This window comes from Pan paniscus, chromosome 17 (genome assembly GCF_029289425.2).
Source record: "Pan paniscus chromosome 17, NHGRI_mPanPan1-v2.0_pri, whole genome shotgun sequence".
NCBI classification, from domain to species: Eukaryota; Metazoa; Chordata; class Mammalia; order Primates; family Hominidae; genus Pan; species Pan paniscus.
Window position 1 is genome coordinate 50733943 of NC_073266.2, and position 27820 is coordinate 50761762.

General features: G+C 36.3%; 1 protein-coding gene across 3 annotated transcripts in view; it reads right to left on the reverse strand.

Annotated features, from left to right (window-relative positions):
* The window catches only part of CCDC178 (coiled-coil domain containing 178), a 503460-nt gene that overhangs the window by 424346 nt on the left and 51294 nt on the right, over positions 1–27820 (reverse strand). For all 3 annotated transcript variants that reach the window (XM_034943399.2, XM_057300489.1, XM_055102765.1), the window contains exons 5-6: positions 27180–27269; positions 8007–8146 (exon numbers count right to left, since the gene is read on the reverse strand). In XM_034943399.2, the coding sequence (XP_034799290.1) occupies positions 8007–8146; positions 27180–27269 (230 nt within the window). The remainder of the gene's footprint in view (positions 1–8006; positions 8147–27179; positions 27270–27820) is intronic.

Sequence of the window (27820 nt, forward strand, 5' to 3'; positions counted from 1 at the left end):
GAATGTTCATCGATGAATAAGTGAATAAAGAAAATGTAGGAGTGTGTTTGTGTCTCTGTGTATGTGCACATACATGCATGTATGCATGTGTATGTGTGTCTATATGTTTATGTGTGTATGTCTGTATGTATATATATACATATATATATATATAGCTAATATTCAGCCTTATAAAAAATGGAGAGCCTGTTATTTGCCACAACATGAATGGACCTGGAAGACATTATACTAAAGGAAATAAGGCAGACACAGAAAAATGTTGCATGACCTTACTTACATGTGGAATATATTTTTTTAAGGAGTTCAAACACACAGGTAGAGAATGAAACAGTGATTACCACAGGTGGGAGTCGGGAAGAGGAAATGCAGAGATGCAGGTCAGAGGATACAAAGCAGCAGATATGGAAAATGAACACGTCTAGAGATCTAATGTAAAACATGAGGACTAAAGTTAATAAAATTATATTATATTAGGGATTTTTGTTAAATAAGTAGGTATTTGTTGCTCTTGTCACAAGGATGTCACTATGTGAAATATATGAGACTAACATAGATATGTTAGCCGGCTTCACTATAGTAACCATTGTACTACTATACCATCTATATGTGTCTGTCTGTATGTATCCCAAAACAGCATGTTGTAAACCTCAAATAAACGCAATAAAATTTATTTCAAAAGAAAGCAGATTGGTAGTTGCAAGACTTGGGTTAAGAAGAGAATTAGGAGTAAATTCTTAATGGATATGGGGTTTTATTCTGGAGTAGTGAACATGCTTTGGAGCTAAATATAGTGATTACACATTACATAAACTAAATGTTACAGAGTTGCTCACTTAAAAATGGTTAATTTTATGTGATGTGAATTGCACCTCAACTTTTAAAATCACTTAGGAAGTCTGAGTAAATTACAAATTTTAATTATAAATGTGTCAATACTGGTTCATTAATTACAGCAAAGATACCATACTAATGAGATATTTTTAAAAACTGGATCCAGAATATACATGAACTCCCTACACTATCTTCTCAATTGTTCTGTAGGTCTAAAGTGTTCTAAAAAATTTTTATTTAAAAAAACAAATTAGAGGAACATAAAACATAATTATCTAATTCAAGGAAAGTATGTTTTAATAAAGCAAATAAAGCAAAAGAATATGGCTGGGGCTTTTGGGGCATGGAAGTAAACCAAATCAGATTCATACGAAACTTCAAAGTTTTCATTAGAATTGTGGCATCTTGGACTAAAAACCAAGAGACAGTTGAAAATGCAAAGAAGCTTCTGAGCTCTCAACTTATAAGAAGCAGGAAGAAGTCTGAGATAGGAACTCAGATCCATTTTCTACAGAAATGAAAGTACCTCTGGAGCCAAGAGTTGAGAGTAAATCAAACAGCCAGTGAGGACCACAGACCAATAAATTATTCCCAATGAGCAGAACTGGGTTCTAATAAAAAAACATTTCTTGGTCCTAGATTTGGGGAACCTGACACCATATGCTGATAAAATTCAGAATTTTATGGATCAGTGAAAGCCCTATGTCTTCATTCTTCCCCTTTTTGAATGAGGGGTTTATTGTGATTATTCTATCCCTTCTTCACTGTGTATACTAAGTATGCAGGAGCAGTATTTGACTTTTCACTTTAGTTCATAGATCTATGGGTCAAAAGAAGTTGCACACAAGGAACTTCATCTGTATCAGATCTGTTACAGAACATGTAATTATGGATATTCATGATACCAGAAAGATATAAAACTGTTTTAAGAAAAGGTCATTGTAGTTTGCATTTGGGGAGCAGTATTAATCATGTGGCAATGGACTGATAGATTGCTACCTAAATTGTCCGCATAGAATCTTGTCTTCTGGATCCACATCTTTTCTAGTACTCTCCTGCATTAACAGTGGGATTGACTATGTGCTTTGCTTTGGTCAGCGGGACTTCAGCATACATGACACAGGTAAAGCTTTGTTAAGCACTTGTCTGTTGAGATTCGTCCTCTTGAAATATGCTCTAACAGCCAACAACCATGTGAGTGAGACCATTTTAATCATTATTCCCAGTTGTGCTACCAGATGTGTGTATCCACATGATTGGTCCCAGGCAAGAACCAGCAAAACTGCCCAGCTGAGTCCAGAACAAATTGCTGAATGGTAACCACATAAATGCTTGTGTTCTAGCCACAAAATGTTGGAGTACATGTGTATATGTACGTATGTGCATGTGTACCAACAGGTAAAAGAAAAAAAGATAAATGGTTACTTTGCTCAAAATATTTTCATTAGAATGGGGAAAAATTCTAGACTGCAAAGAATAAATGAGTGATTAGGAGGTGTGGAATTAGATACTAAATATAGGCAACTTTCAGATGCTATGTGGAATGGAGAAAGAAAGACAAGGGGAGATATTTAAAGGTCTGTATAGAATTTTAAAATGTTCTTAAAAATAGGAGATACATCAGTATCTTCAATGTGTACAGGAGCTAAGAAAAAAAGGAGATTTTTAAAGACGGAATGCTGAGAGAAGACACAACTGACGGAGCAAGATCCTTGCAAAGGTAGAATATGCAATGCAGTGAGGGGAACAGCTCTAGGTGGGTGGGGGACAAAAAGAACAATATTTGTGTTCAGGGATGTCCATAGGTGAGATAACAACAGTTTGAAGCATTTCTGTTGTCGCTCCTTTTTTTTTTTTTTTTTTTTTTTTTTTTTTTTGCAAAGAAAGAAATGAGCTGTAAGGTAGAAGATTTAGAGGTTTGAACAAAAAAACATTGGAGTAGCCACCACAGACTACTAGAAAAATTTCAATTGACAAACAATAATTTCAGAGCACTATACAATGTACAACTGAGGGTGGAGACTATGGTTACGTAACATCTTAAATTTTGTGTAATGTTCTCCAGTACCATTCAGCAGACCAGGGGTGGGAGTGGGGATGGCAGACCATCAGAGATATTTGGGGTTGGCATTTTGTCAGACTAGAAGGATGACAGGATAAAAAGTAAAGGACCAAATACTCCAATTGATGAATGTTTAGAGAGATTAATTGATTAGGCAAGAAACTAAAGGAAAATAGGAACCACAGAATAGGAAACCAGATATATCAGCATTTGAAGTGCTCATAAGTTTCAAGTTAAATACAATAGAACTAATAGAATGAGAGAACTCAAAGTATAAGAAACTTAGTAAAGAGTCAGGTGTTAAATGTTAGGTTTCAGAGTTAAAAAATAGATATGAAGTGGTATAAAAAGAGCCAAGTTTTCCAATGAGAATGACAAACATTTTAACATTCATGTCTTTGGTCTTAATAGCTGACACATTGTCAAGGACACGATGTCATGGCACAGTGCTGAACCGGATGTGCTTAGAGCTCGGATACACCTGGTCTGGATGCTGGCTCTGCCACTGACATTGGATCTCAGGAGAAATCAGCCTCTGAAATCATTTTCCTCATCTGTAACTGGAAATAATGGCAGTTTCTATCTAATAAGGTTTTAATAAGAATTCAATGAAATTATGCATATTAAGTGTTTAATAAGTCTATATTTGGTAAACATTTTATAAATATTAGCTTTATTATCATAGTTGATGTTATTAATTTTGTACAATATATTGTTAACATTTTAAAGAATGTTTTTTAAATGCTTTCTCTCTGTGTTATTCTTTTAAGTTACAGTAGCATCCTAATGACTGATATTGATTAAATGAAGAGGAAAATTTTAATTCTGTAGTGCTCACTCTAAATTAAATAAAACTATTTACAGTCTAGGCAGTCTAAGAGAATAAGGTAGAGGAAAAAAATAAAACAAGAGTCTTTTATTTGTATGAGAAGATATTCAGGTGATTATTTTTATCATTGTGTGATGTTTCCAGATTCTTTGCAAAAACAAAATATGGGGAAAATTCTCATAGTAACTCCACTCTGAAGAGTTTTTCAGTGGAGATTCAAATTGCACTTAAACTGGAGTGGATAGAAAAGTCCGTGGCAGATGCATTGCTGCTAACCACAGGCGTCCAGAGTGTTCTGACTACATTGGAAATCACTGCGGACAGAAAATTGTAAAAGACTGATCTTTTACTCATTCAGTGTACGTTATACCCAGGGTAGATGTAAGCTTTATAATTACTTATAGAATTTTATCTAATGGGCCTCACGTGGTGGCTCATGCCTGTAATCCTAACCTTTTGGGAGGCTGAGGAGGGAGGATTGTTTGAGGCCAGCAGTTCAAGACGAGCAGGGCCAGCATAGTGAGACCTCAGCAGGAGGGGTTTAAATAAACTTACACTTGGCAAATACCCCTTTCTCTTTTGCTTGTTGCTGGGCCCTTCATTGGCCAGCCTGTCCTTCCTCATCATTGCACCAAACTTTTGTAACAATTAGAGTCATAAGACATGAGATATGGGTAATTTAGAGAGATAATTAAACCAGTTGCTTGCTTTGACCTCTAACATTAAAACCCAAAGGAATTCAGATGATCTACAACTCAAAATAAGAATTTTGTGCAATTCATGATGCAGATGTATATATACAGATATAATAATAGCTTTAGTGAGATAATTTACATAGCTTAGAGTTCACCAATGTATACAAATCCGTGGTTTTTAATGTATTTACAGAGTTGTATAACCATTAACGATAATCACAGATGACTACATATTATATGTAATTGGGGTGAAGGCTCCAGCTGATCATCACCAAGCATTGTTCCTCTGCCTTGCTTTGCCCTCTGCCTAACCCCTGGAAACTGGTGAAAGGGTGGTCCTGTTGTTCTCCCAGCACCAGATACGTTATCAGACGGGCCTGGGACTGTAGGTGATGAATGAATATATATTCACATATATGTATATACAGATACATTTACAGACAGAAAAATGTTCCACTTCCTCTCAAAGTTACAGTCAGTTGACAACTTTACTGGGTAAAATGTTAAGTGGCAAAAATGTTGAGAAGAAATATCCCTTTTCTGCATTGCATTTCCCTCAGGCATTCTGGAGGAAAAATGCACCCAGCGCACATTCATATTTAGTATTTTCTGCAGGTAATTATTCATTTTAAATATTTTAAAATTTTTCTCCATTTGTAATTTTTGTGGGTACATAGTAGGTGTATATATTTATGGGGAACGTGTGATGTTTTGATCCAGGCATGCAATGTGAAAGAAGCAGGCACAGAAAGACAAGCATCACATGTTCTCACTTTCTTGTGGGATCTAAAAATCCAAACAATTGAACTCATGAATATAGAGAATAGATGGAGGATTGCCATTTTAAATATTTCTTACACACATAACTCATTTTATGTGACGTGAGGACTTATGCTTAGGTTAATTCTGAATTATGATCTTTATTTACTTATTTGGAAAAATTAGATGCTATTAGCTTTGATTTCAAAATATCAGAAGCTATCTTTTAAAGAGTTCTTTCCAGTTGTGCCTGCTTAATTTTATTTTTGAGGAAATTTAAGTTCCTATGTCAATGTAAGGTTGTCTAATATTACCAACATTTTTTGGTAATATTATCACTTTTTCCATGTGATAATGGGAAGATTTTTTTCTTATTGTGATAGGTTAGTCAGAAAAAAATTTTTCATCTTTCAAAAAGATAGCTGGCCACCAGTTCATTCTTAAAATATTAGTTCAAATACTGCATAGATTTGAACTAAATATCTAATGGAGAGTCCTCATCATTGCACCAAACATACTACTTATGTTCTATTTACCAGTTCAACACTAGCAAATCTAACTGCACAGTCAATAATAAAACAAAATAATTTTTAAATATAGAAAATAGAAAATCTACAAAATAACCTTGAAAATTAACAGAAAGTTTGTCATTAGCGTTTATTTCATAATGAATCTCCTTTCAGATAAAACTCGTATTTATTTATTTATAAACAAAGAATTATCATTATTGAAATTTTTGTCTTGAAGTGTACTTTTCTATCATTGTTATTGTGTGTTTCTTCTCAAAATACCAACTAATATTCTCTGAAATAAGAATTAAGTTCTCTCCAAGGATATAAAACAGAGGTTGAATGGACTTTGGAGTCAGATGGAACTAAGTACAAATTCCAACTGTAGTGCTCACTACCTGTGTGATGTGTACATATAAGGTATTTGACTTCTCTATGCCCTAGAATTCTCATCTGTACAGTAGAATTTCTATAAAGGGCAAAACAATAAATATTTATTAAATGCCTAGAAAATAGGAGAGGTTAGGTACATAAATCACCATTACCATATGGAGTGGATAGGTGCCTCAGATGTATGCAGAATAGAAAGGTTCTGTTTTAGATCTTCATTTACTTTTTTATTCAACAGACAGTTATTGAGTGCCTACTATTTATCTGGCACTAATCTAGGCCCCAGAAAACAAGAGTAAAGAAGTCAGCTCTGGTGCTTCTCCTTTTTTGAGGTTTTTCAATATATTTACATGAGAATAGCTCTTTTTTTCAGTTTTTTTAAAGATAAGATATAAATATCTTGGCTTATTTTGTAAACTATTTTATCTAAGGTAATATTTTACCTGCCCTATTATCCATAGTATCTAACGGTTTATCAACTGTTCAGAGCACCAAGTCGGATTCAGGAAAGAATATGGGCTTTGAAAACAGACAGAGGGTGTGTGAATCCCAATTCTGCCTTGTGAGCTTGAACAAGTTGCTGAATTGTTTTAAACTACTATTTCCCTATCTATCAATTAGGTATAACAATAACCATTCAATAGTTTTGTAAGGTCTAAGAGCAATGATGTAGTAAAACATAATGTCTGACTTATATTAGTTTTTTAATCAACGGTAGCTGTTATAATTATTTATTAAAGTACCTGTTTTAATTATTTATTAAAATACCATTATACCATTTTAATAAGTGGTAGTTGTTATAATTATTTATTAAAATGCCTATGATTTTTATCATTTTTAACAACATGGGTAATTGTTAATTAAAACTCATAGGAAGTATATAGCATATCATAGCAATAAATATTAATTTCTGCTCTTTATTTCCTTGCCATAGTCTTCAAAGCCCAGGACACCATCAGTCCTGTGACCTATAAAGCATTTCCTGAAGGGGTAATCTGATTTGGAGAAATATAGAAACAACAAAGGTAACACAATGCTGATATAGAATGATATAAATAATATAGAAGCAACAGTGACAAATATATATTGAGTGCATATCATTTGCTGGTACTTGTTCTAATATAGTATCACTATCTCTTCATTCCCATCTAAGGTCACTCTAAAGCCTGCAATCTTGAAGACTGTACTCTAATGATCTCTAACAAAAGAGGTGACATCCTAGACTGAGAATTGTAAGTGGCCCATCAAAATGTTTGCTGAGCCAGATCCATTAACAGTGGAGAGAAAAAAAAAATAGCACAGGTCTCTGGAAAATTGATCTCCCATTTGAGCAGTCTAATTCTGCATTAGTTGTTCAGAAATATAATCTTAATAAAAGGTATGAGAAGTGGTATTTTTTGTCATTCTTAAATCATCCTTTGAAAATAATTGCCTTTCAAGATTGAACTCCCTTCAGAATAATAAAGGCAAACTTTTAACAGGTTAAAAAGACATAGAATCATTATATTCCTTTTCAATAGAACTATTAAGCATTTCTTTAGAATAAAACAACTCATTAAAAAGGGCACACTGTCCTTTTATACACCAATTTAATCATCTAATCAGTTTAGTGTCCCAAAAAGTATGTAAATACTACTTAATTTACTAGTGAAGTTGGCTTATGGAAATTACTACTTAGCATGATTGCCTCTGGATAAAGAACAAACAGGTAGGGAAAAAAACATCGATTTAATAAGGTCGTTTCACCCTTCTGGAGTGAGACTATCAAAAACATGTCTAGACTAGTAAATTATGCAACTGAGCAAAGATTCTTAAAAAGCATTCCAATTATCATTTAAAAAGTCCAGAGTTTCCTGGGTTCTTTAAATAACCAATCCTTAGAGGGTCGATAAAGCTTACCAAAATATCAGCATTTTAAATTAGTCTCTTACCCTTTTCAAATGCTCCTGTATTTTGGACTCCACATCTTGGATGTGTGAAATCATTTTGTTGACACAAGGTGCTGGGATGTTTACTACGGCACAGCTGTGACGTCGACATGGGTAGCTAAAGTAAATGCCTTTATTCACCCCTAAAGAGAACAAACAGAAGTTCATTACTCATTCTATACAAAGTAGTAAATTTTGATGTTCAGAATAAGCAAAAAAATTCTGCTTTATTAGTGCTAATACTCTTAGTTTCCTTAATAGAGAGGCTGAGAAATCTGTCAGAAAATTATAGAACAAATCTTCAAAAAACGTACAAGCTAAAATAAAATAATCATTTATGATTTAATTCTGTAACAAATAAAAATGAACCCGAGAAGCCAAAATAAAACTTCAAGCAAAGTTGAAAAACATAGCATCGTGAACTAAACATAGGAAAAAATGAAGGAAAAAAAGGCAGAAAGAACAGTTGACCCATGTATTACTAAACAGATTCTGAATCTCTTAAAAATAACTTTGAAATATATTTTAAATATTCCCTTCAAAGAGATGCTCTCTTTCAATGTAAATAATATCCAACTACTCATGCATTGAAGTTCTTCCTTAAATCCAGCATGAGTTTCTCTTGCTGAAAAAAATAAAAGCAGGTCTCCTTCATCCTCATAATAACCTCATTTTCTACCTTCCATTTCTGAAAATTGGAGTCTCATGCGAAGAGTGATTAATGTTCTCACTATAGTATTCAAGCTGTACTCATCATAAAATCCACTCAGTCCGATGTGCCTCAGTGATTCTAATCCTGGCATGTCCCAAATCGACTGAAGGTTGCAGAAGCACAGCAAAGTTGTCCATGAAACTCCACCAAAGTGCTTACTTGCAGTCCTTTTGACTCTAAGGACTCTATTGGGCTGGATTATAGTTGCAATCACTGATCTTAAATGGGAGACACAAAATATGCTCAGCGCCTCAATGAGAACAGTGTGATGTCCTCATTTCAATTGACCTTGAGGGAACAGAGAAATAATCCTCTTGTGTTTTGTTTCAATGCCAACCCACAGAGATGGTAAATATTTTTGGTATCTTCATTTAAACTGCAATCTTTTAAATATCTTTTAAATGAAGCCTTATAATATCTTCCTCTAGAAACACAATCTCTTGTAAAAACGGCATGTTTCATTTATAAATAAAAGTGTTCAGTCTATTCTACAATGTTCGACTCTCTCATATATATGTGTGTGTGTGTGTATATATGTGTGTGTATATATATATATATATATGACCTTTTTATGAGCACTAAAAATATGTGCCAGACATAAAGCTAAGCTAAAAATTTTTGATGCCACATTTTTTTAATCCCCACAACAATCTTATAAAATGGGATTATCTTGATTTCATAGATGAGGAAATCAAGGCTTAAATAAATTATATAACTTGTCTAAGACTATGGAACAGGTAGGTAGGAGAACTGAGACTTGAACTAAATCTCCCTGGTTATGGAGTATAAGCTGTGAAGGCTGTTTTTATATTTTAAAAGTATGGCAAAATAAAGAGAAACAGTACTAAAAATATATTTCAGGGCATCCTGAATGTTTTGCTTGTTTTTACATTTTGAATGCTCCTTCATAATATCAGTGCTGGTATCCTATGTCTTTTAGTTTGCTTTGACCATACTCTGAACACATATACTTGCTATAACTATTTTTTGTATGTTACAGTCCATCTTTCCTCTTTAGTTCATAAACATACACACACACACACACACACACACACACACGTGTCAAAAGACCAAAAGAACAATCTAGTAAAAATTGCATATTGATCTCCTATCCAAATATCTTGATAAGGGCATGTTGGCCCTCCCTTTAGAAATAAGAAGGTTTTGATACACATTTAACAAACAAGCAGTCACTGTTACAGTCAAAACATTTGTTTTGCTTCATTAAATTTGGTGAAAACAAGAATAGTAATGATTCCTTTTATATTTTTCTTGACTGTGCCACTCTCAACCTATTTTGTGAATACTAATTAATTTCCATAGCACTCCTATGGTTTAGGTTGAATATGTAACATATGGTAAAGTAATGGGAATCACGTACTATGAACTTAAATTTGCACTAAAATCTGTAAAAGACATGACATCCTAAGTAGCACAAGACTGAACCAAAATTCAATGGTTCATGTTACTCTTTTTATTTCATTGCAAGCATGGCATAAGTTAAAACTTTCAATTTTTAAGAATTTTACTCAGTTTAGGGTGACAGCACGATATAATCAAAAGACAGCTTGAACTAGGTGTCTGTATTTTCTTGACTGAACTGATAACTAGCTGCACATCTTTAGCTAAAACGATTCAGTCTTTAGGTCTCAGATTTCTTATTTAATAAATTAATGTATTGGTAGGATGTTATATAAGATATTTTTCACCTAAAATTCCAAACATAAATCGAGGGAGCTCCTCCTTGTGAAGCCTGTGCACAAATGGCCAGTGTGAGTATATTAAGAATTAAGCTCGGCGAGACTTTCATCCTCTCTAAACATGCCCCTGACTCCAACTTCCTTGCCCAGAATTAATGCATAAAAGACAAGATCCTCCTGGCTCCAAGCCAGAGTTGAGGTTTGCTGAGACTCTGCAACATGAAACTTCCATTTGAGAAAAAATATCAACTAGTTGTTTGTGTGGGCAAATGAAATAGAAAGACTATGTTTATAAACTTTCAACTCTTACTGCTCAATTAATTTGATCCTTATATAATTTATTCACCCAGCTCCAATAATTCAACATTTTATCACAAGAGTCCTTCCTTTTCTTCTGCTTTGTATACGCACTTCCCTTATGTACGTTACCCCAATTATTCTATCATCCCTTTATCTCAACTCAGAACGCTTAGGAAAAACTGCTGAACGCATATTTCCTTTTCACATTGTTATCCCTTTTAACATCTTGATTTTCTTTCCAAAGTGTAACGTAAGTCAGTGCTCTTGAGGTTAAAAATAATTTGTCCTCCATGCAAAGACTCTTTCATGATGAACATAAAGCATCTTTAATCTTTCATGGAAAACAAAGATCTCTTCAGCTTTTGTTATACATGAGAAAAATAAAAACACCTTTCACTGACATTAGAGTTATCACATTTTCATTGGACCTTAAACTGTTGGAGACACTTATCACCAAATATCTAGAATAATACACATGGACTATCAGAGTCAGAAGTGGCTAAAAACTGCTTCTACTCTAACTTTAGTCAATGTGCAATGCCGCTGTTTGGTGTTCACTTACTGCCATTTTCTTCTCTTCAAAATCTGCAACTTCAATACAATTTTTTTTTTTTACTTGCCTTGTATACTCACAGGTCTCCCCACTACCTTGCCTGACCACTTCCTATAGCTATTATTCTATATCAAATTTTGCTTTCACTAGCAATTTTTTGAATGAACTGTTTATACTGGCAGCTGCAATATCCTCATCTGATCTCTTCTTCAAATTACAATTTATATACAAATATTAAGATCCATCTTACAAGGTTCCTTGCCTGTGCAGAATACTCAGCTCTTTCAGACATTTAAGTGCAGCTATAGCACTTTTCATTTTTCTTTATAAGAATGGATCACATTGCACTCTGCTGTTATCACATTTATGTTTTCCTATCTATCTTCCCCATGAAGTTCTTTCCAGAGAACAATATTAAGTGCCTTAAATAATTATTGAATAAATGAATAAACAAATCCGCTATCATTTTTTAAACTTTTTACCTGGCTGTAATCTGATTTTTGTTCTCTCCATGAAAAATTCATTCTTACATCCCACTAAGCAGTATATCAACTACCATCCATGAAGGAGTAACTGATATGGAATTAGTTCTCCAGTTATAAGCAACTCTAAATCTGGATTTTAAAATATGAGACAACTGATTTCGGACTTTGAAAAATGGGCAGTTCAAGGTTTTTATTTCTGAGAAAAGGGAAATTGATAAGGTGGAGTCCCACAATCACCAAGCTCTCTGCCAAGGGACAGTTTCCCAACTGCAATAAAGAGATCTGGGAGAAAAACAGAGCACAGTAATCCCGCTGAGTTGAAAAGTAAATATGAGTTTCGTGGACAGTGGAAACATCTGGAAGAGGGCAGGAACTCAAGAAGACAGAGCAATGCAGAGAAGAGCCTCAGAAACCCACGTGGGAGGCCCCTCTGACATATGGCATAGAATCCCTGACCAATAACTCTACCCAGAATGTGCAGAGAAAATTCACAACTTAATATTCAGAAAATAGGCATAAGACTTGGACTCTTCACAAAAGACAATATACAAATGACTATTGCAATGTGAAAAGATGCTTAACATCATTAGTCATAGTCATCAAGAAAATGCAAATTTAACTAACAGTTCAATACAACTTCACACACACACTATAATGCCTAAAATTATAAAGGTTTGCAATGCCCAGTATCAGAGAGGATATAGAACAACTGGAATGTATACATTGCTAGTGGAAATGTAAAATTGTTTAAACACTTTGGAAAACAATTTGGCAATTTCTTATAAAAGTCAAACTTACCATATTACTCAGCATTCCTCTTCTTTATATTTCCCCATGACAAATAAAAATATGTCCACAAAAAGAATTGTAGGTGAATGTTCATAATAGCTTTCTAGATGATAGTCAAAAATTGAAAAAATCTCAAATTTCCATTAAAGGCTAAATAAATTGTGCAATATTATACAAGGGAATGGTATTGATCAATAAAAATGAACAAACTACTGATATATGAAACAGCATGGATGAATATTACAGACATTTTCCTGAGTCTGAAAAAGTTGGGCACAAAGGAGTACAAGTGGCATAATTTCATTTATTTGAAATGTTACAATGGTAAAACTAAAATCATACTGGAGTTGTGGGAGTGAGTTAAAGGAATCTTGTCTGCAGAGGGGGCACGAATGAACTTTCTGGAAAGATGAAGATTTCTATACAGTGTTTGGGGTGGTGGTTAAATGGATGTGTGTGTTTGTCAAAAGTCATTCACTTATACACTGTAAATGAGTGGATTTTATTGCATTTAAATTGTACCTCCATATATCTGTTTTATAAAAAAGACCACTAAGCATATCCTAGTGACAGAGCTCAATAACCTTGTATCGTTCTCCTACTTTAACTTTTTATACTAAAAAACATTGTAGACAGCCCTTCCTTGAAATGTTCTTTTAAAAACTTTCTCTAGCTTCCTGTTCACCTATTTTTTCTCATATTCCTTAAACATGACTATTTGATAAGAAATAATCTTTTCCTCTACACTTTCTCCTTTGATCATCTCCTTTAAGTGCTTAACTCTTAACTAAACAGCTTTAGACTTAACCTTGCCCTGAGCTCCTTGCCAAATGTACAAATTTCCCAAATCTGTCCTTCCTAGACTCCCATCCTGGCATTGAGAGTAAGGAAGGGAGGTCTGGGCCTGCAGAATCCTATGCAGAATGGGAGAAGCATGATAGATAAAACTAAAATGTACCCATTGAGAAGTTGATATACCACAAACAAGGAAATACATTCACAACAGTAAATTAAAATGCCAAAGCAGAAAGGCTACGGAAGAAAAGGGACACATTTGTATGATCAGACATAGAGCTGGAAGGGATAAAGGAGGCATCCACAGGAGCTTCAAGATGGAAGAGATCTGATACAGTACAAGCAGTGAAAATGATGCCTGGTACAGAGGATCCTCAGAAATGATTTGAAAAGTAAAAGAACTGTTATTAGTGGAAGGTATCCAAGTTACTGGTGGCAAATCTGTACTGGTCCGCAGCAACTTCAATTCTTGCCTCCTCAGACAAAATAATTTGACTGAGAAGCATAAGGCAGAAGGACAGACCAAGGCAAATTTCAGAACAGGAGTGAAAGTTTTATTAAAAAGCTTTAGGACAGTAAGGAAAGGAAGGAAAGAAAAGAAGAAAAGTACAACTTGGATAAAGGCCAAGCGGGTGACTTGAGAAACCAAGTGCGCAGCTTGACTTATGGACTTGGGTTTTTATACGCTGGCATACTTCCAAGATACTGCATTACTTCTCCCCACTCCTGAGATTTTATCGGGAAGCTGCTGATCAGTTTAAGGTGTTTTCTATTAGGAGACTGCCTTTCTCTGGCACTGGCTGTGAGCAGTTATTACTTTAGATAAACAGTTAACAACTGCTTGACCATCACCTGATGGTCACCCAACACTCCTGGTGTGTTGCGGGAGGGGCGGGGAGGGCGTGGGCAGGAGGGGAGAGCCCTTTTTTGCCCTGCTCATACCTGAGAGGCTACCTACTGTAACAGAATGATAAGAAAGTAAAGATGTTCCAAAATAAAACTTTTAATTAGCCTTCCCTCTGTCCCCAATCTGTTTGGATTCTTTCTTTCTTTTTTATAATTTTGACTTTCATTTTAGATTCAGGGAATGCATATGCAGGTTTGTTATACAGGTATATGGCGTAATGCTGAGGTTTGGGGTATGATTGCTTCTGTCACCCAGGTATTGAGCATAGTACATAATGGTTAGTTTTTTAACCTTTGGCCCCCTCCCTCTCTCCTCCCTATAGTAATCCCTAGTGTCTATTGATGCCATCTTTATGTCCATGAGTACCCATTGTTTAGCTCCCACTTATAAGTGAGAACATGAAATATTTGGTTTTCTGTTCCTGTGCTAACCTACTTAGGATAATGGCTTCCAGTTGCATCCATGTTGCTGCAGATAATTTGATTTCATTCTTTTTTATGGCAGTATAGTATTTCATGGTGTATATGCACCACATTTTCTTTATCCAGTCCACCACTGATGGACACCTAGATTGATTCTATGTCTTTGCTATTGCGAATAATGCTGTGATGAACAAATGAGTGCATTGTCTTTTTGGTAGAATGATTTATTTTCTTTTGGATATATATCCAGTAACAGGATTGCTGGGTTGAATGCTAGTTCAGCTCTCAGTTATTAGACAAATCTCAAAACTGCTTTCCATAGTGGCTAAACTAATTTACATTCCCACCAACAGTGTATAACAATTCTCTTTTCTCTGCAGAGTTGTCAGCATCTGTTGTTTTTGGCTTTTTAGTAATAGCCATTCTGACTGGTATGAGATGCTATCTCATTGTGGTTTTCATTTGCATTTCTCTAATGATTAGTGATGTTGAACATTTTTTCACATGCTTGTTGGCCATGTGTATGTTTTCTTTTGAAAAGTGTTTATGTCTTTTGCCCACTTCTTAATAGGGTTGTTTTAAGCTTGTAAATTTTTTTAAGTTCCTTATAGATTCGGGATGTTAGGCTTTTGTCAGATGCATAGTTTGTGAATATTTTCTCCCATTCTGTAGGTTGCCTGTTTACTCTGTTGATAGTTTCTTTTGCTGTCCAAAAGACTTTTAGTTTAATTAAATCCCACTTGTCAATGTTTTGTTTTGTTGTAATTGCTTTTCAGGACTTAGTCACAAATTCTCTCCCAAGACTGATACCCAGAATGGTGTTTCCTAGGTTCTCTTTTAGGATTCTTATAGTTTGAGGTCTTACATTTAAATCATTAGTCTATTTTAAGTTAATTTTTGTATACTGTGAAAGGGAGGGGTCCAATTTCAATCTTCTGCCTATGGCTAGCTAGCTGTCTCAGCACCATTTACTGAATAGGGAATGCTTTCCCCATTGCTTATGTTTGTTGACTTTGACAAAAATGAGATGGATGCAGGTGTGAGGTTTTACTTCTAGGTTCTCCATTCTGTTCCATTGATCTATATATCCATTTTTGTACCAGGACCATGCTGTTTTAGTTACTGTAGCCATGTAGTATAAAGACAGGTACAATGATGCCTCCAGCTTTGTTCTTTTTGGTTAGAATTGCTTAGACTGTTTCAGTTCTTCTTTGGTTCTGTATGAATTTTAAAATAGTTCTTTTTCTAATTCTGTAAAAAATGACATTGGTAACTTTATAGAAATAGCGTTGAATATGTAGATTGCTTTGAGCCATACGGCCATTTAATCGACATTGATTCTTTCAATCCATGAGCACAGAATATTTTTCCATTTGTCTGTGTCATCTATGATTTCTTTCAGCAGTGTTTTGTAGTTCTCCCTGTAGAGATCTTTCACCTCCTGGTTAGAGGCATTCTTAGATACTTTATTATTTTGTGACTATTGGAAATGGAACTGCATTCTTGATTGGGCTTTCAGCGTGAACATTCTTGGTATACAGAATTGCTGCTGAATTTTGTACATTAATTTTGTACCGTGAAATTTTACTGCTTATGAGTTCTAGAAGCCTTTTGGTAGGGTCTTTAGGGTTTTCTAGGTATACAATCATATTGTCAGCAAAGGGACAATGACTTCTTTTTGACATCTTCCTGTTTGGATGCCTTTTATTTCTTTCTCTCACCTGATTGCTATGGCAAGGACTTCCAATACTATGTTGAATAGTAGTCAGAACGGGCATGCTCATCTTCTTCCAGTTCTAAAGGGGAATGCTTCCAGTTTCGCTCATTCAGTATGATGCTGGCTGTGGGTCTGTCATAAATGGCTCTCATTATTTTGAGGTATATTCATTTTATGCCCAGTTTCTTGAACATTTTTATCATGAAGTGATGTTGGATTTTATCAAAAGGTTTTTCCATATCTATTGAGATGATCATAATGTTTTTGTTTTTAATTCAACTTATGTGGTAAATTACTTTATTGATTTGTATATGTTGAACCAAACTTGCATCCCAGGAATAAAGCCTTACTTGATCATGGTGAATTAACTTTTTGATGTGCTGCTGGATTCAGTTTGCTAGTATTTTGTTGAGGATTTTAGTATTTATGTTCATCAAGGATATTGGCCTGTTGTTTTCTTTTTTCATTGTGTCTTTGCAAGGTTTTGGTATCAGGGTGATGTTGGCTTTGTAGAATTAGTTTGGGAGGAGTCTTTCCACTTTGATATTTTGTAATAGTTTCAGTAGGATTAGTTTCTTCTCATCTGGAGATGCTGGCGACTCTAAATTTTGTAAATATTTTCATGCAGGTAGGATTTTTTCTTTTTATTTCTTTGCCATATATATAATATATATAATATATATCCATATATATAATATATATAATATAAATATTTCCATATATATATAATATATATATATATTTCCATATATATATATCTTTCCATTTCCCTAATCCCCTCCCTAGGAGTGTGATTGTAGAGAATGGTGTGTAGGGTCTTTTGGTTTTGGTTCTATAGCGCTATGCACCTCTGTCAGCAGGTTTTCTATTAGGCTGTGCAATTCAACCTACAAGCCAATAGATGCCACTTATGCGTAGCAGCCAGCTGTGGCCAACGTTGCTGGGTATACACTTGATTCTTGTTTACTGGGAGAAGCTCTTTGTTGCTTTATGCAATAGGATGATTCCTGGAGTATACAGTCTGAGTTCCCTCTAGATGGGCAGGACACTCTGGCAGGTCCACCTATAGGTCCCTCAGTGGCCAGAATAAGCACTAGAACTGAGGGAGAATCCAATAGGCAGCCTCTAGGTACCCAGAGGTGTGCCTAGACAGGGAGCAGGAAACATCCTCATTCCTAAGTTCTCTGCAAGGTGATGGAGGGTGGCTTAAACTCCAACTCTAGGTGATTGGGTGTTCCAGATGTCTGAAGATCTGCCTTTGCATGGAGCAAAGTGAACCCCCAAACAACAAGATCTCTGCACAAGAAAGGTAGGGTGGATCAGGCTGCTGTTCCAGGTGAGTGGGTGCTCCAAATGCCTGGAGATCTGCCTATGTGCAGAGTAGTGAGAGCCCTACTGCATCATGATCTATGCATGGGAAGGGTAGTACAACTCAGGCTGCTAATCCAGGTGAGGGTGTATTTTGAATGCCTGGAGAACTGGCTGGGTGTGGAGCAGAGAGGGCCCCACTGTACCACAATGTATATCTATAAAGAGAAGGCCAGCTTAGGCTGCTGGTCCAGGCAAGTGGGTACTCTGAATGACTGGATTTCTATCTGGGGGTGGAGTGCAGAGGGTCCTGCTGCACCACAGTCTCAGGAGATGAGGATGGGGCACCCAGCATAGATAGATGCAACTAGTCCCAGGTTGCCAAGCTGATCCTGATTGCAAGTCTCATCACCCAGGAGAAGCTGGACTGTGGTAGCTCTGCTCCTGCCCCCGGCCTGTGATGAGGGAGAATACAATTCCAGCACCTACTAATTAAGCACTTTCCACATTTCTGGCTGTAGAGGCACATATCCTGCTCCATAGAAAGCAAAGCAGTACTCTAATTTCTGGTCTGAGACTAACGTGCCTGTGCAGACACGTTGCTGGGTCACCAAAGAATGGCTGAGTTTGTGTGCACCCAGATTAAAAATGGCCTCCTGCTCTCAGTGCTGAGTCTAAGAAAGTACCTGCAGCTTTTCCCAGTGTCTTTCCCTCACAGTATCTCTATGCCTCTTTCCAAGTTAGCTCCAGGGCTTGGGGGAAACAAAGAGTGCTCCTTCAGCCTGGGTTGCTCAGATCCCTAGTGGAAAGGTAAATCACAGAGGGAGCCTTTCTGACTCTCCTGTGTACTGGAGTTTCACTCATTTTTAACACCCAGATGCCATCATGGAGGCTGTTAGCCTGCATTCTCTTCCCTGGGAATTGGAATGTCCTTCACATTCTGGTGGATTCTCATATTCCTTCTTGAATTAACGCTCAGAGAGTTGATCTTTATGCACTATCTTGCTTTTTCCAAGTGGCCAAGGCATGCTAAGAGCCTCTAATCTGCCATCTTGAAGAAAAAGCAACAACTTTATTTGGTTTTAAACATTCGGATTTAGTCAAGGCCAACAAGCCAGAGATAGTCTTAAAGGGACCAACTTCATTCACACATCTAGGCACGTCTACTATCTGTAAAACTAAACTCATCTTCCCTCCATTTAACCTCTTTTGTTTTTACATCTCTGTTGCAGTTATGAAAGTTTGGAACAGTTAAATCACATTTGAATCCTTCACCTTCTCATTCAAGTTCCTATATTAATATAGAGAGAATAGTCAGTCCCTGTAAGTACTAGTCAGTCACCAAATCTTAACACTTATTTTGTAATATGTCTCTAATCTCTTTCATATTCATTGATCTTAATTAGATCAGGACCTTGTTACAATAAGCCTGAACAACAGTAATAAGAAAATCAGTTTCTAAGTGCCTGGAGAGCCAGCTGGGTATGGAGCAGAGAGGGCCCCACTCCACCACAATAGCCAGACAATTCCTGTAGCCAAATAATTCTGTGTTGCATGCTCAGACTTTGTAAGCAAAGAATTTAGTCAGTAACTTCCCTACTCTGGTTTTATATATATATAACCAGAGACAGAGAAATGAAGTTAATAGTCTTGAGCCTGAAATTCAAAATCCTTCTTAATTGCACCTCAGTCATTTCTACCTTTCTCTGAACCATCTTCACATTTCTGAATTCTCCCCGTGCTATAGACTGATACATCTATGCTTCCTAAATCTTGTGTTATTTTCTCACTGTTGACACATTCTATTCTACTTTCTTAAATTTTATCCTCACCTTTTTTTTCCATATACAAATGCATTCTTTAAAATTCATTTCAAATCTCTCCTGATCCATTAACCTTTTTCTTAATGCTTGCAGACCATGCAAATTGGTCTTACTCAAAATACTGAAGATATCTGTCATCCATGGTGTTCATTTGGCACGTACTTCCTTGTGTCATCTCCGCTGATACACTATGTAACTATTATTTTATGTTGTATTGTAAAAATTGTTGTATACATTTATATTCTATTTTTTTTTCAATTTAGGATTATCCTTCATATATTTTATTTGGCCTACAAGATTTTACACTTTTTGTGAGGGTTGTTTCTTAAATATCTCTGTACCACAATAGCACATAGATATTCCAGTATCTTGAATTAATTGGTTCATAAGTCACTTATTTGCCATCTTATAAATCTGTTCGAAATTCACTATGGGCAGTAAACTCTAAGTCAAGATCTTAAACTTGTATTCGAGATTTCCACTGGACAAACACAGATGAAAGAATCAAAATGGTAACTTATTTCAATGTAATCTCATAAAACTGAAAAATTCCCTGAGTAGTAATTTCTCAAAATCAAGATTAAAATTTTTGATAAAGAGTTCTTCACCAGAATGACCTAAAAAGAAATAAGTATGAACCCCAATAGATATATGTATACATTTCCTCATCTCTTTCCACCACTTTCCACATTGAGTGTTAGAAACACTTTCAGAGATAATGTTTATAGATTCTCACTGTACAAGTCTTTAATTCTGGAACTAAAAAGTACACATCCAACTGACAGGAGCCAAGATGGCTGAATAGAAACAGCCATCTTGGAATTTACAGCTCCCAGCAAGACCAACATGGAAGGTGGGTGATTTCTGCATTTCCAACTGAGGTACCCAGTTCATCTCATTGTGACTGACTAGGCAGTGGGTGTGACCCACGGACAGTGAGCAGAAGCAGGGTGGAGTGTTGCTTCACCTGGGAACTGCAGTGGGTGAGGTGACCTCGCTCCCCATGCCAAGGGAAGTGGTGAGGGAATGTGCTACCCAGCGGGGGTACTACACTTTTCCTACGGATTTTTGCAATCCACAGATGAGGAGATTCCCCCGTGAGCCTACACCACCAGGGCCCTGGGTATCAAGCACAAAACTGGGTGACTGTTTGGGCAGGCACTGGGCTGCAGGAGTTTTTACATACTCCACCAGCACCTGGAACTCCAGTGAGACAGGAGAACCATCCACTCACATGAAAAGGGGGCTGAAGCCAGGGAGCCAGCAGTCTTGCTTGGCAGGTCCCACTTCCACGGTGCCCAGCAAGCTGAGAACCACTGGCCTGAAATTCCCACTGCCAGCACAACAGTCTGGAGTTGCCCTGGGATGACTGAGTTCCCAGGAGGCAGGGGCAGGGGAGGGGATAGCGGGGAGGGATGACTGCCATTTCTGTGGCTTTAGTAGGCTGTTTTCCCCTAACAGTGCTAAGGAGATGAGGACAGTTGGACTGGGTGGAATTCCCCACAGTGCAGCAAAGCAGCTGTGGCCAGACTGCTTCTTTAGATCCCTCCTCACTGGGCATGGACAGGGCCTCTCTGCAGGAGGTCCAGCACCAGTCAGGGGCTTACAGACAGAACTCTCATTTCCCTGGGAAAGAGCACCTTGGGGAAGGGGTGGCTGTGGTCTCAGGTTCAGTGGACTTAATATTTCCTGCCTGGCAGCTCTGAAGAGATCAGCTGATCCTGACAAGGGGGATTCCCCCAGCATAGTGCACCAGCTCCACTAAGGGACAGATGACCCCCTCAAGTGGTTCCTTGACCCCCATGCCTCCTGACTGGGTGAGACCTCCCAACTAGGGTTGCCAGACACCTCATACAAGAGAGTTCTGGGTGGCATCAGGTCAGTGCCCCTCTGGGACAAAGCTTCCAGAGGAAAGAGCAGGAAGCAATCTTTGCTATTCTGCAGCCTCCACTGGTCCTACCCAGGAAAACAGATTCTGGAGTGGACACCTAGCAAACTGCAGCAGACCTGCATAAGAGCGGCCTGACTATTAGATGAAAAACAAGCAAACAAAAAGCAAAAACAACAACATCAACAAAAAAGACCCCACAAAATCCCCATCCAAAGGTTATCAGCCTCAAAGATCAATGGTAGATAAATCCATGAAGATGAAGAAAAGCCAATGCAAAAACACTGAAAATCCTCAAAGCTGGAATGCCTATTCTCCTCCAAATAATCACAACACTTCTGCAGCAAGGGCACAGAATGGGGCTGAAGCTGAGATGGATGAACTAACAGAAGTAGGCTTCACAAAGTGGGTAATAATGAATTTCGCTGAGCTAAAGGATTATGTTCTAACACAAATGCAAAGAAGCTAAGAACCATGATAAAAGATTACAGGAGCTGTTAACTCGAATAACCAGTTTAGAGAGGAATATAAATGACCTGATGGAGCTGAAAAACACAGCACGGGAACTTCATGATGCAAACGTAAGTATCAATAGCTGAATCAATCAAGCAGAAGAGAGAATATCAGAGCTTGAAGACTATCTTGCAGAAATAAGGCAGACAAACAAGATTAGATAAAAAAGAATGAAATAAAACAAACAAAACCTCTGAGAACTATGGGATTATGTAAAGAGACCAAATCTATGACTGATTAGAGTACTGGAAAGAGATGGGGAGAATGGAACCAAGGTGGAAAACATACTTCAGGACACCATCCAGGAGAACTTCCCCAATCTAGCAAGACAGGCCAATTTTCAAATTCAGGAAATCCAGAGAACCCCAGCAAGATATTCTGAGAAGATTTATCTCCAAGACACATAATCATCAGATTCTCCAAGGTCAAAATCAAGGAAAAAATGTTAAGGGCAGCCAGAGAGAAAGGCAAGGTCTTCTACAAAGGGCAACCCATCAGACTAACTGCGTACCTCTCCATGGAAACCCTAAAAGCCAGAAGAGATTGGGGGCCAACATTCAACATTCTGAAAGAGAAGAAATTCCAACCCAGAATTTCATATCAGGCCAAACTAAGCTTCATAAGTGAAGGAGAAATAAAATCTTTTTTAGACAAGCAACTGCTGAGGAATTTTGTGAACACCAGGTCTGCCTTGCAAGAGCTTCTGAAGGAAACACTAAACATAGATAGGAAAAACCATTATCATCCACTACGAAAACACACTGAAGTACACAGACCAACAACTCTATGAAGCAACTATATTAACAAGTTTGCAAAATTAACCAGCCAGCACCATGATGACAGGATCAAATTCACACATAACAATATTAACCTTAAATATAAATAGGCTAAATGCCCCAATTAAAAAACACAGAATGGCAAGCTGGATACAAAGATGGAACCCATCAGTGTGCTGTATTCAAGAAACACATCTCACATGCAAAGATGCACATAGACTCGAAATAAAGGGAAGGAGGAAAATTTATCAAGCAAATTTGAAAGCAGAAAAATGCAGAGGTTGCAATTGTAGTTTCTGAAAAAATAGACTTTAAATCAACAAAGGTCAAAACAGACAAAGAAGGGCATTACATAATGTTAAAGGGTTCAATTCAACAAGAAGAGCTGACTATCCTAAATATATGTGTACCCAATACAGGAGCACTGCGATTCATAAAACAAGTTCTTAGAGACCTACAAAGAGACTTAGACCTCCACACAATAATAGAGGGAGACTTTAATAACTCACTGTCAGTATTAGACAGATCATTGAGACAGAAAATTAACAAAGATATCCAGGACTTGAACTCAGCTCTAGACCAAGTGGACCTGACAGATATCTACAGAACTTGCCAGCCAAAACAGAATATAAATTTTTCTCAGTGTCACATGGCACTTACTCTAAAATTGATCACATAATTGGAACTAAAACACTCCTCAGCAAATGCAAAATAACTGAAATCATAACAAACACTCTCTCAGACCACAGTACAATCAAATTAGAACTCAAGATTTAAAAGCCCACTCAAAACCACACAACTACATGGAAACTGAACAACCTGCTCCTGAATGACTCCTGAGTAAATAATGAAATTAAGATAGATATCAAGAAGTTCTTTGAAACAAATGAGAACAAAGCAACAATGTATCAGAATCTCTGGGATACAGCTAAAGCAGTGTTAAGTGGCAAATTTATAGCACTAAATGCCCACATCAAAGAAAGATCTCAAATCAACACCCTAACATCACAACTAAATGAACTAGAGAACAAAGAGCAAACAAACTCCAGAGCTAGCAGAAGACTAGACATCACCAAGCTCAGAGCAGAACTGAAAGAGATAAACACATAAACATCACTTCAAAAACATGAACGAATCCAGGAGCTATTTTTTTAAAAAGAATCAATAAAATAGGCTGCTAGTGAGACTAATTTTTAAAAAAGAGAAGATTCAAATAAACAATCAGAAATGATAAGGGGGATACCACCACTGACCCCACAGAAATACAAACAACCATCAGAGAATACTATAAACACCTCTATGCAAATAAACTGGAAAATCTACAAGAAATGGATACATTCCTAGACACATACACCCTCCCAGGTGGGTGGGTGAACCAGGAAGAATTTGAATCCCTAAATAGACCAATAACAAGTTCTGAAATTGAGGCAGTAATAAATGGCCTACCAACTAAAAAAAGGCCCAGATCCAGATGGATTTATAGCTTAATTCTACCAGAGGTAAAAAGAGGAGCTGGTACCATATCTTCTGAAACTATTCCAAACAACTGAAAAGGAGGGACTCCTCCCTAACTCATTTTATGAGGCCAGCATCATCCTGATACCAGAGATACAACAGAGATACAACAACAACAACAACAACAACAAAAACTTCAGGCCAATAGCCCTAATGAACATCTATGCAAAAATCTCAATAAAATACTGTCAAACCAAATATAGCAGCACATCAAAAAGCTTACCCACCATGATCAAGTCACCTTCATCCCCAGGATGCAAGGCTGGTTCAACATATGCAAATCAATAAACGTAATTTATCACATAAACAGAACTAAACACAAAAACCACATGATTATCTCAATAGACACAGAAAAGGCCTTTGATAAAATTCAACATCCCTTCATGTAAAGAACTCAATAAATTAGGTATTGAAGGAACATACCTCAAAATAATAAGAGCCATTTATCACAAACCCACAGTCAATATCATACTAAATGGGCAAAAACAGGAAGCATTCCCCTTGAAAATAGGTACAAGACAAGGATGCCCTCACTCACCACTCTTATTCAACATAGTGTTGGAAGTTCTGGCCAGGGCAATCAGGTAAGGGAAAAAATAAAGGGTATTCAAATAGGAAGAGAGGAATTCAAATTGTCTTTGTTTGAGGATGACATGATCTTTTATCTAGAAAACCCCATCGACTCAGCCCAAAAGCTTCCTAAGCTGATAAGCAACTTTGGCAAAGTCTCAGGATACAAAATCAATGTGCAGAAATCATAACCATTCCTATACACCAACAACAGACAAGCAGAGAGCCAAATCACGAATGAACTCCCATTTACAATTGCCACAAAATACCTGGGAAAACAACTAACAAGGGAAGTGAAGGGCCTCTTCAAGGAGTACTACAAACCACTGCTCAAGGATATCAGAGAGGATACAAGCAGATGGAAAAATGTATCATGCTCATGGATAGGAAGAATCAATATCTTGAAAATGACCATACTTCCCAAAGCAATTTATAGATTCAATACTATTTCCATTAAACTACCATTGACATTCTTCACAGAATTAGAAAAAACTATTTTAAAATTCATACAGAACCAAAAAAAAGCTCACATAGCCAAGACAATCCTAAGCAAAAAATAAAACAAACCTGGAAGTATCATGCTACCTGATTTCAAACTATACTATAAGGCTACAGTAACGAAAACAGCATGGTACTGGTACAAAAACAGGCACATAGACCAATAGAAGCGAATAGAGAACTCAGAAAGAAAACCGCACATCTACAACCATCTGATCTTCGACAAACTCGACAAAAAGAAGCAATAGGGAAACGATTACCTATTTAATAAATGATGCTGGGAGAACTGGCTAGCCATATGCAGAAAACTGAGACTGGATCCCTTCTTTACACCTTATACAAAAATTAATTCAAGATTAATTAAAGACTTAAATGTAAAACCCAAAACTATAAAAACTCTAGAAGAAAATCTAGGCAATACTATTCAGGACATAGGCATGGGGAAAGACTTTATGAAGAAATTGCCAAAAGCAATTGAAACAAAAGCCAAAATTTACAAATGAGATCTAATTAAACTACCAAGCTTCTGCATAGCAAAAGAAAGTATCATCAGAGTGAACAGGCAACCTACAGAATGGGAGAAAATTTTTGCAATGTATCCATCTGACAAAGGTCTAATATCCAAAATCTACAAGGAACTTAAGCAAATTTACAAGAAATAAACAAACAACCCCATTTAAAAAAATGGTCAAAGGATATGAACAGATACTTCTCAAAAAAAAGGCATACATGTGGCCAACAAATATATGAAAAAAAGCTCAACATCACTGATCATTAGAGAAATGCAAATCAAAACTACAATGAGATACCATCTCACGCCAGTCAGAATGGCAATTATTAAAAAGTCAAGAAACAACAGATGCTAGTGACGTTGCAGAGAAATAATTCTTTTACACTGTTGGTAGGAGCATAAATTAGTTCAACTACTGTGGAAGACAGTGTGGCAATTCCTCAAAGATTTAGAACCAGAAATAACATTTGACCCAGCAACTGCATTACTGGATATACAACCTAAGGAGCATAAATCATTCTATTATAAAGATACATGCATGTGTTATGTTCAGTGCAGCACTATTCACAATAGCAAAGACATGGAATCAACCCAAATGCCCATCAATGATAGACTAGATAAAGAAAATGTGGTACATATACACCACGGAATATTATACAGCCATAAAAAGGAACGAGATCATGTCCTTTGCAGGGACATGGATGAAACTGGAAGCCATTATCCTCAGCAAACTAACGCAGGAACAGAAAACCAAACACTGCATGTTCTCACTTATAAGTGGGAGCTGAACAATGAGAGCACGTGGACATAGGGAGGGGAAGAGCACTTACTGGGGCCTGTAGCGGGAGGGCAGGTTAGGGGAAAGCCTTAGGGAAAAGAGCTAATGCATGTTGGGCTTAATACTTAGGTGATGGATTGATAAGTGCAGCAAACCACCATGGCATGTGTTTACCTATGTAAAAAACCAGCACATCCTGCACATGTACCCTGGAACTTAAAATAAAATAAAATAAAATAATTATTTAAAAAACGAAAAATACACCCCCAAAAACATTTGTCTTCTTTCTTTTTCTTCTAAGAAACATGTCCTCAATGAACTGGAAATGTTCTATCTAGAACAGGACAGTCACAGCTTGGGTGATTAAGAATTTATTTCAAAATTCATACATTTCTGAAATTACGTAACAATTCATAAACCCAGATTATACATTAACAATATACTATTGATACAATATACTACATTATATCTTTACTGTTATATATATTTACTATGTTAACAATTAATGATATGTAGGATTTATTTCAAAATAGAAATAGTATTGACATTATTGACTAATGAGATAATATAAATATAGCTTATATAGTTTACTATATGATTTACATTCAGTCCTCACCTTCAGTATTTGTCATTTTACTTTCATGAAAACCTTCACTGTTCTCCTTAGAGGCTCCATATAGAACCAAACTTTGAGACGTGGCATTGCCTTTTAAAAAGAAAAAATACATATTTTAGTGAGTAGTTAATATTATAGAAAATTTTAAAATATGCAACACCATGTAAAAAACTACGTTAGAGAAGTGCTCTCCTTAAAAGAAAAACAACTATGATACAAATATTAATCAAAATCCACAGTAGAGTATCTTCAGATATTTTCTCTATGCTCTTCAATTGGTTTGACTCTTTCATAAGAAGGTATTCAAAATAGCATGAGGCTGTTTAAAACAAACAGATAAGTTATTATGTGTTGATATAGAATGTATCCAGGATACACTGTGAAAATTAGCAAGGCAGAGATTTGTGTGTAAGCTTTGTCATCATTTTTTAAAAAATGATATGCATGTGTATGTATATATATATACTATTTTATATATATATGCTATTATATATCTTAACTATGTTAACTATTGATATGTAGGATTTATAATTATAAATCCTATATAAGTTATGTATGATTTATAATTGTAAATAAATAAGATATGTAGGATTTGTAATTGCTAGATTAAGAAACTGTTGTTTTTAGAAAGAGGAAATGTA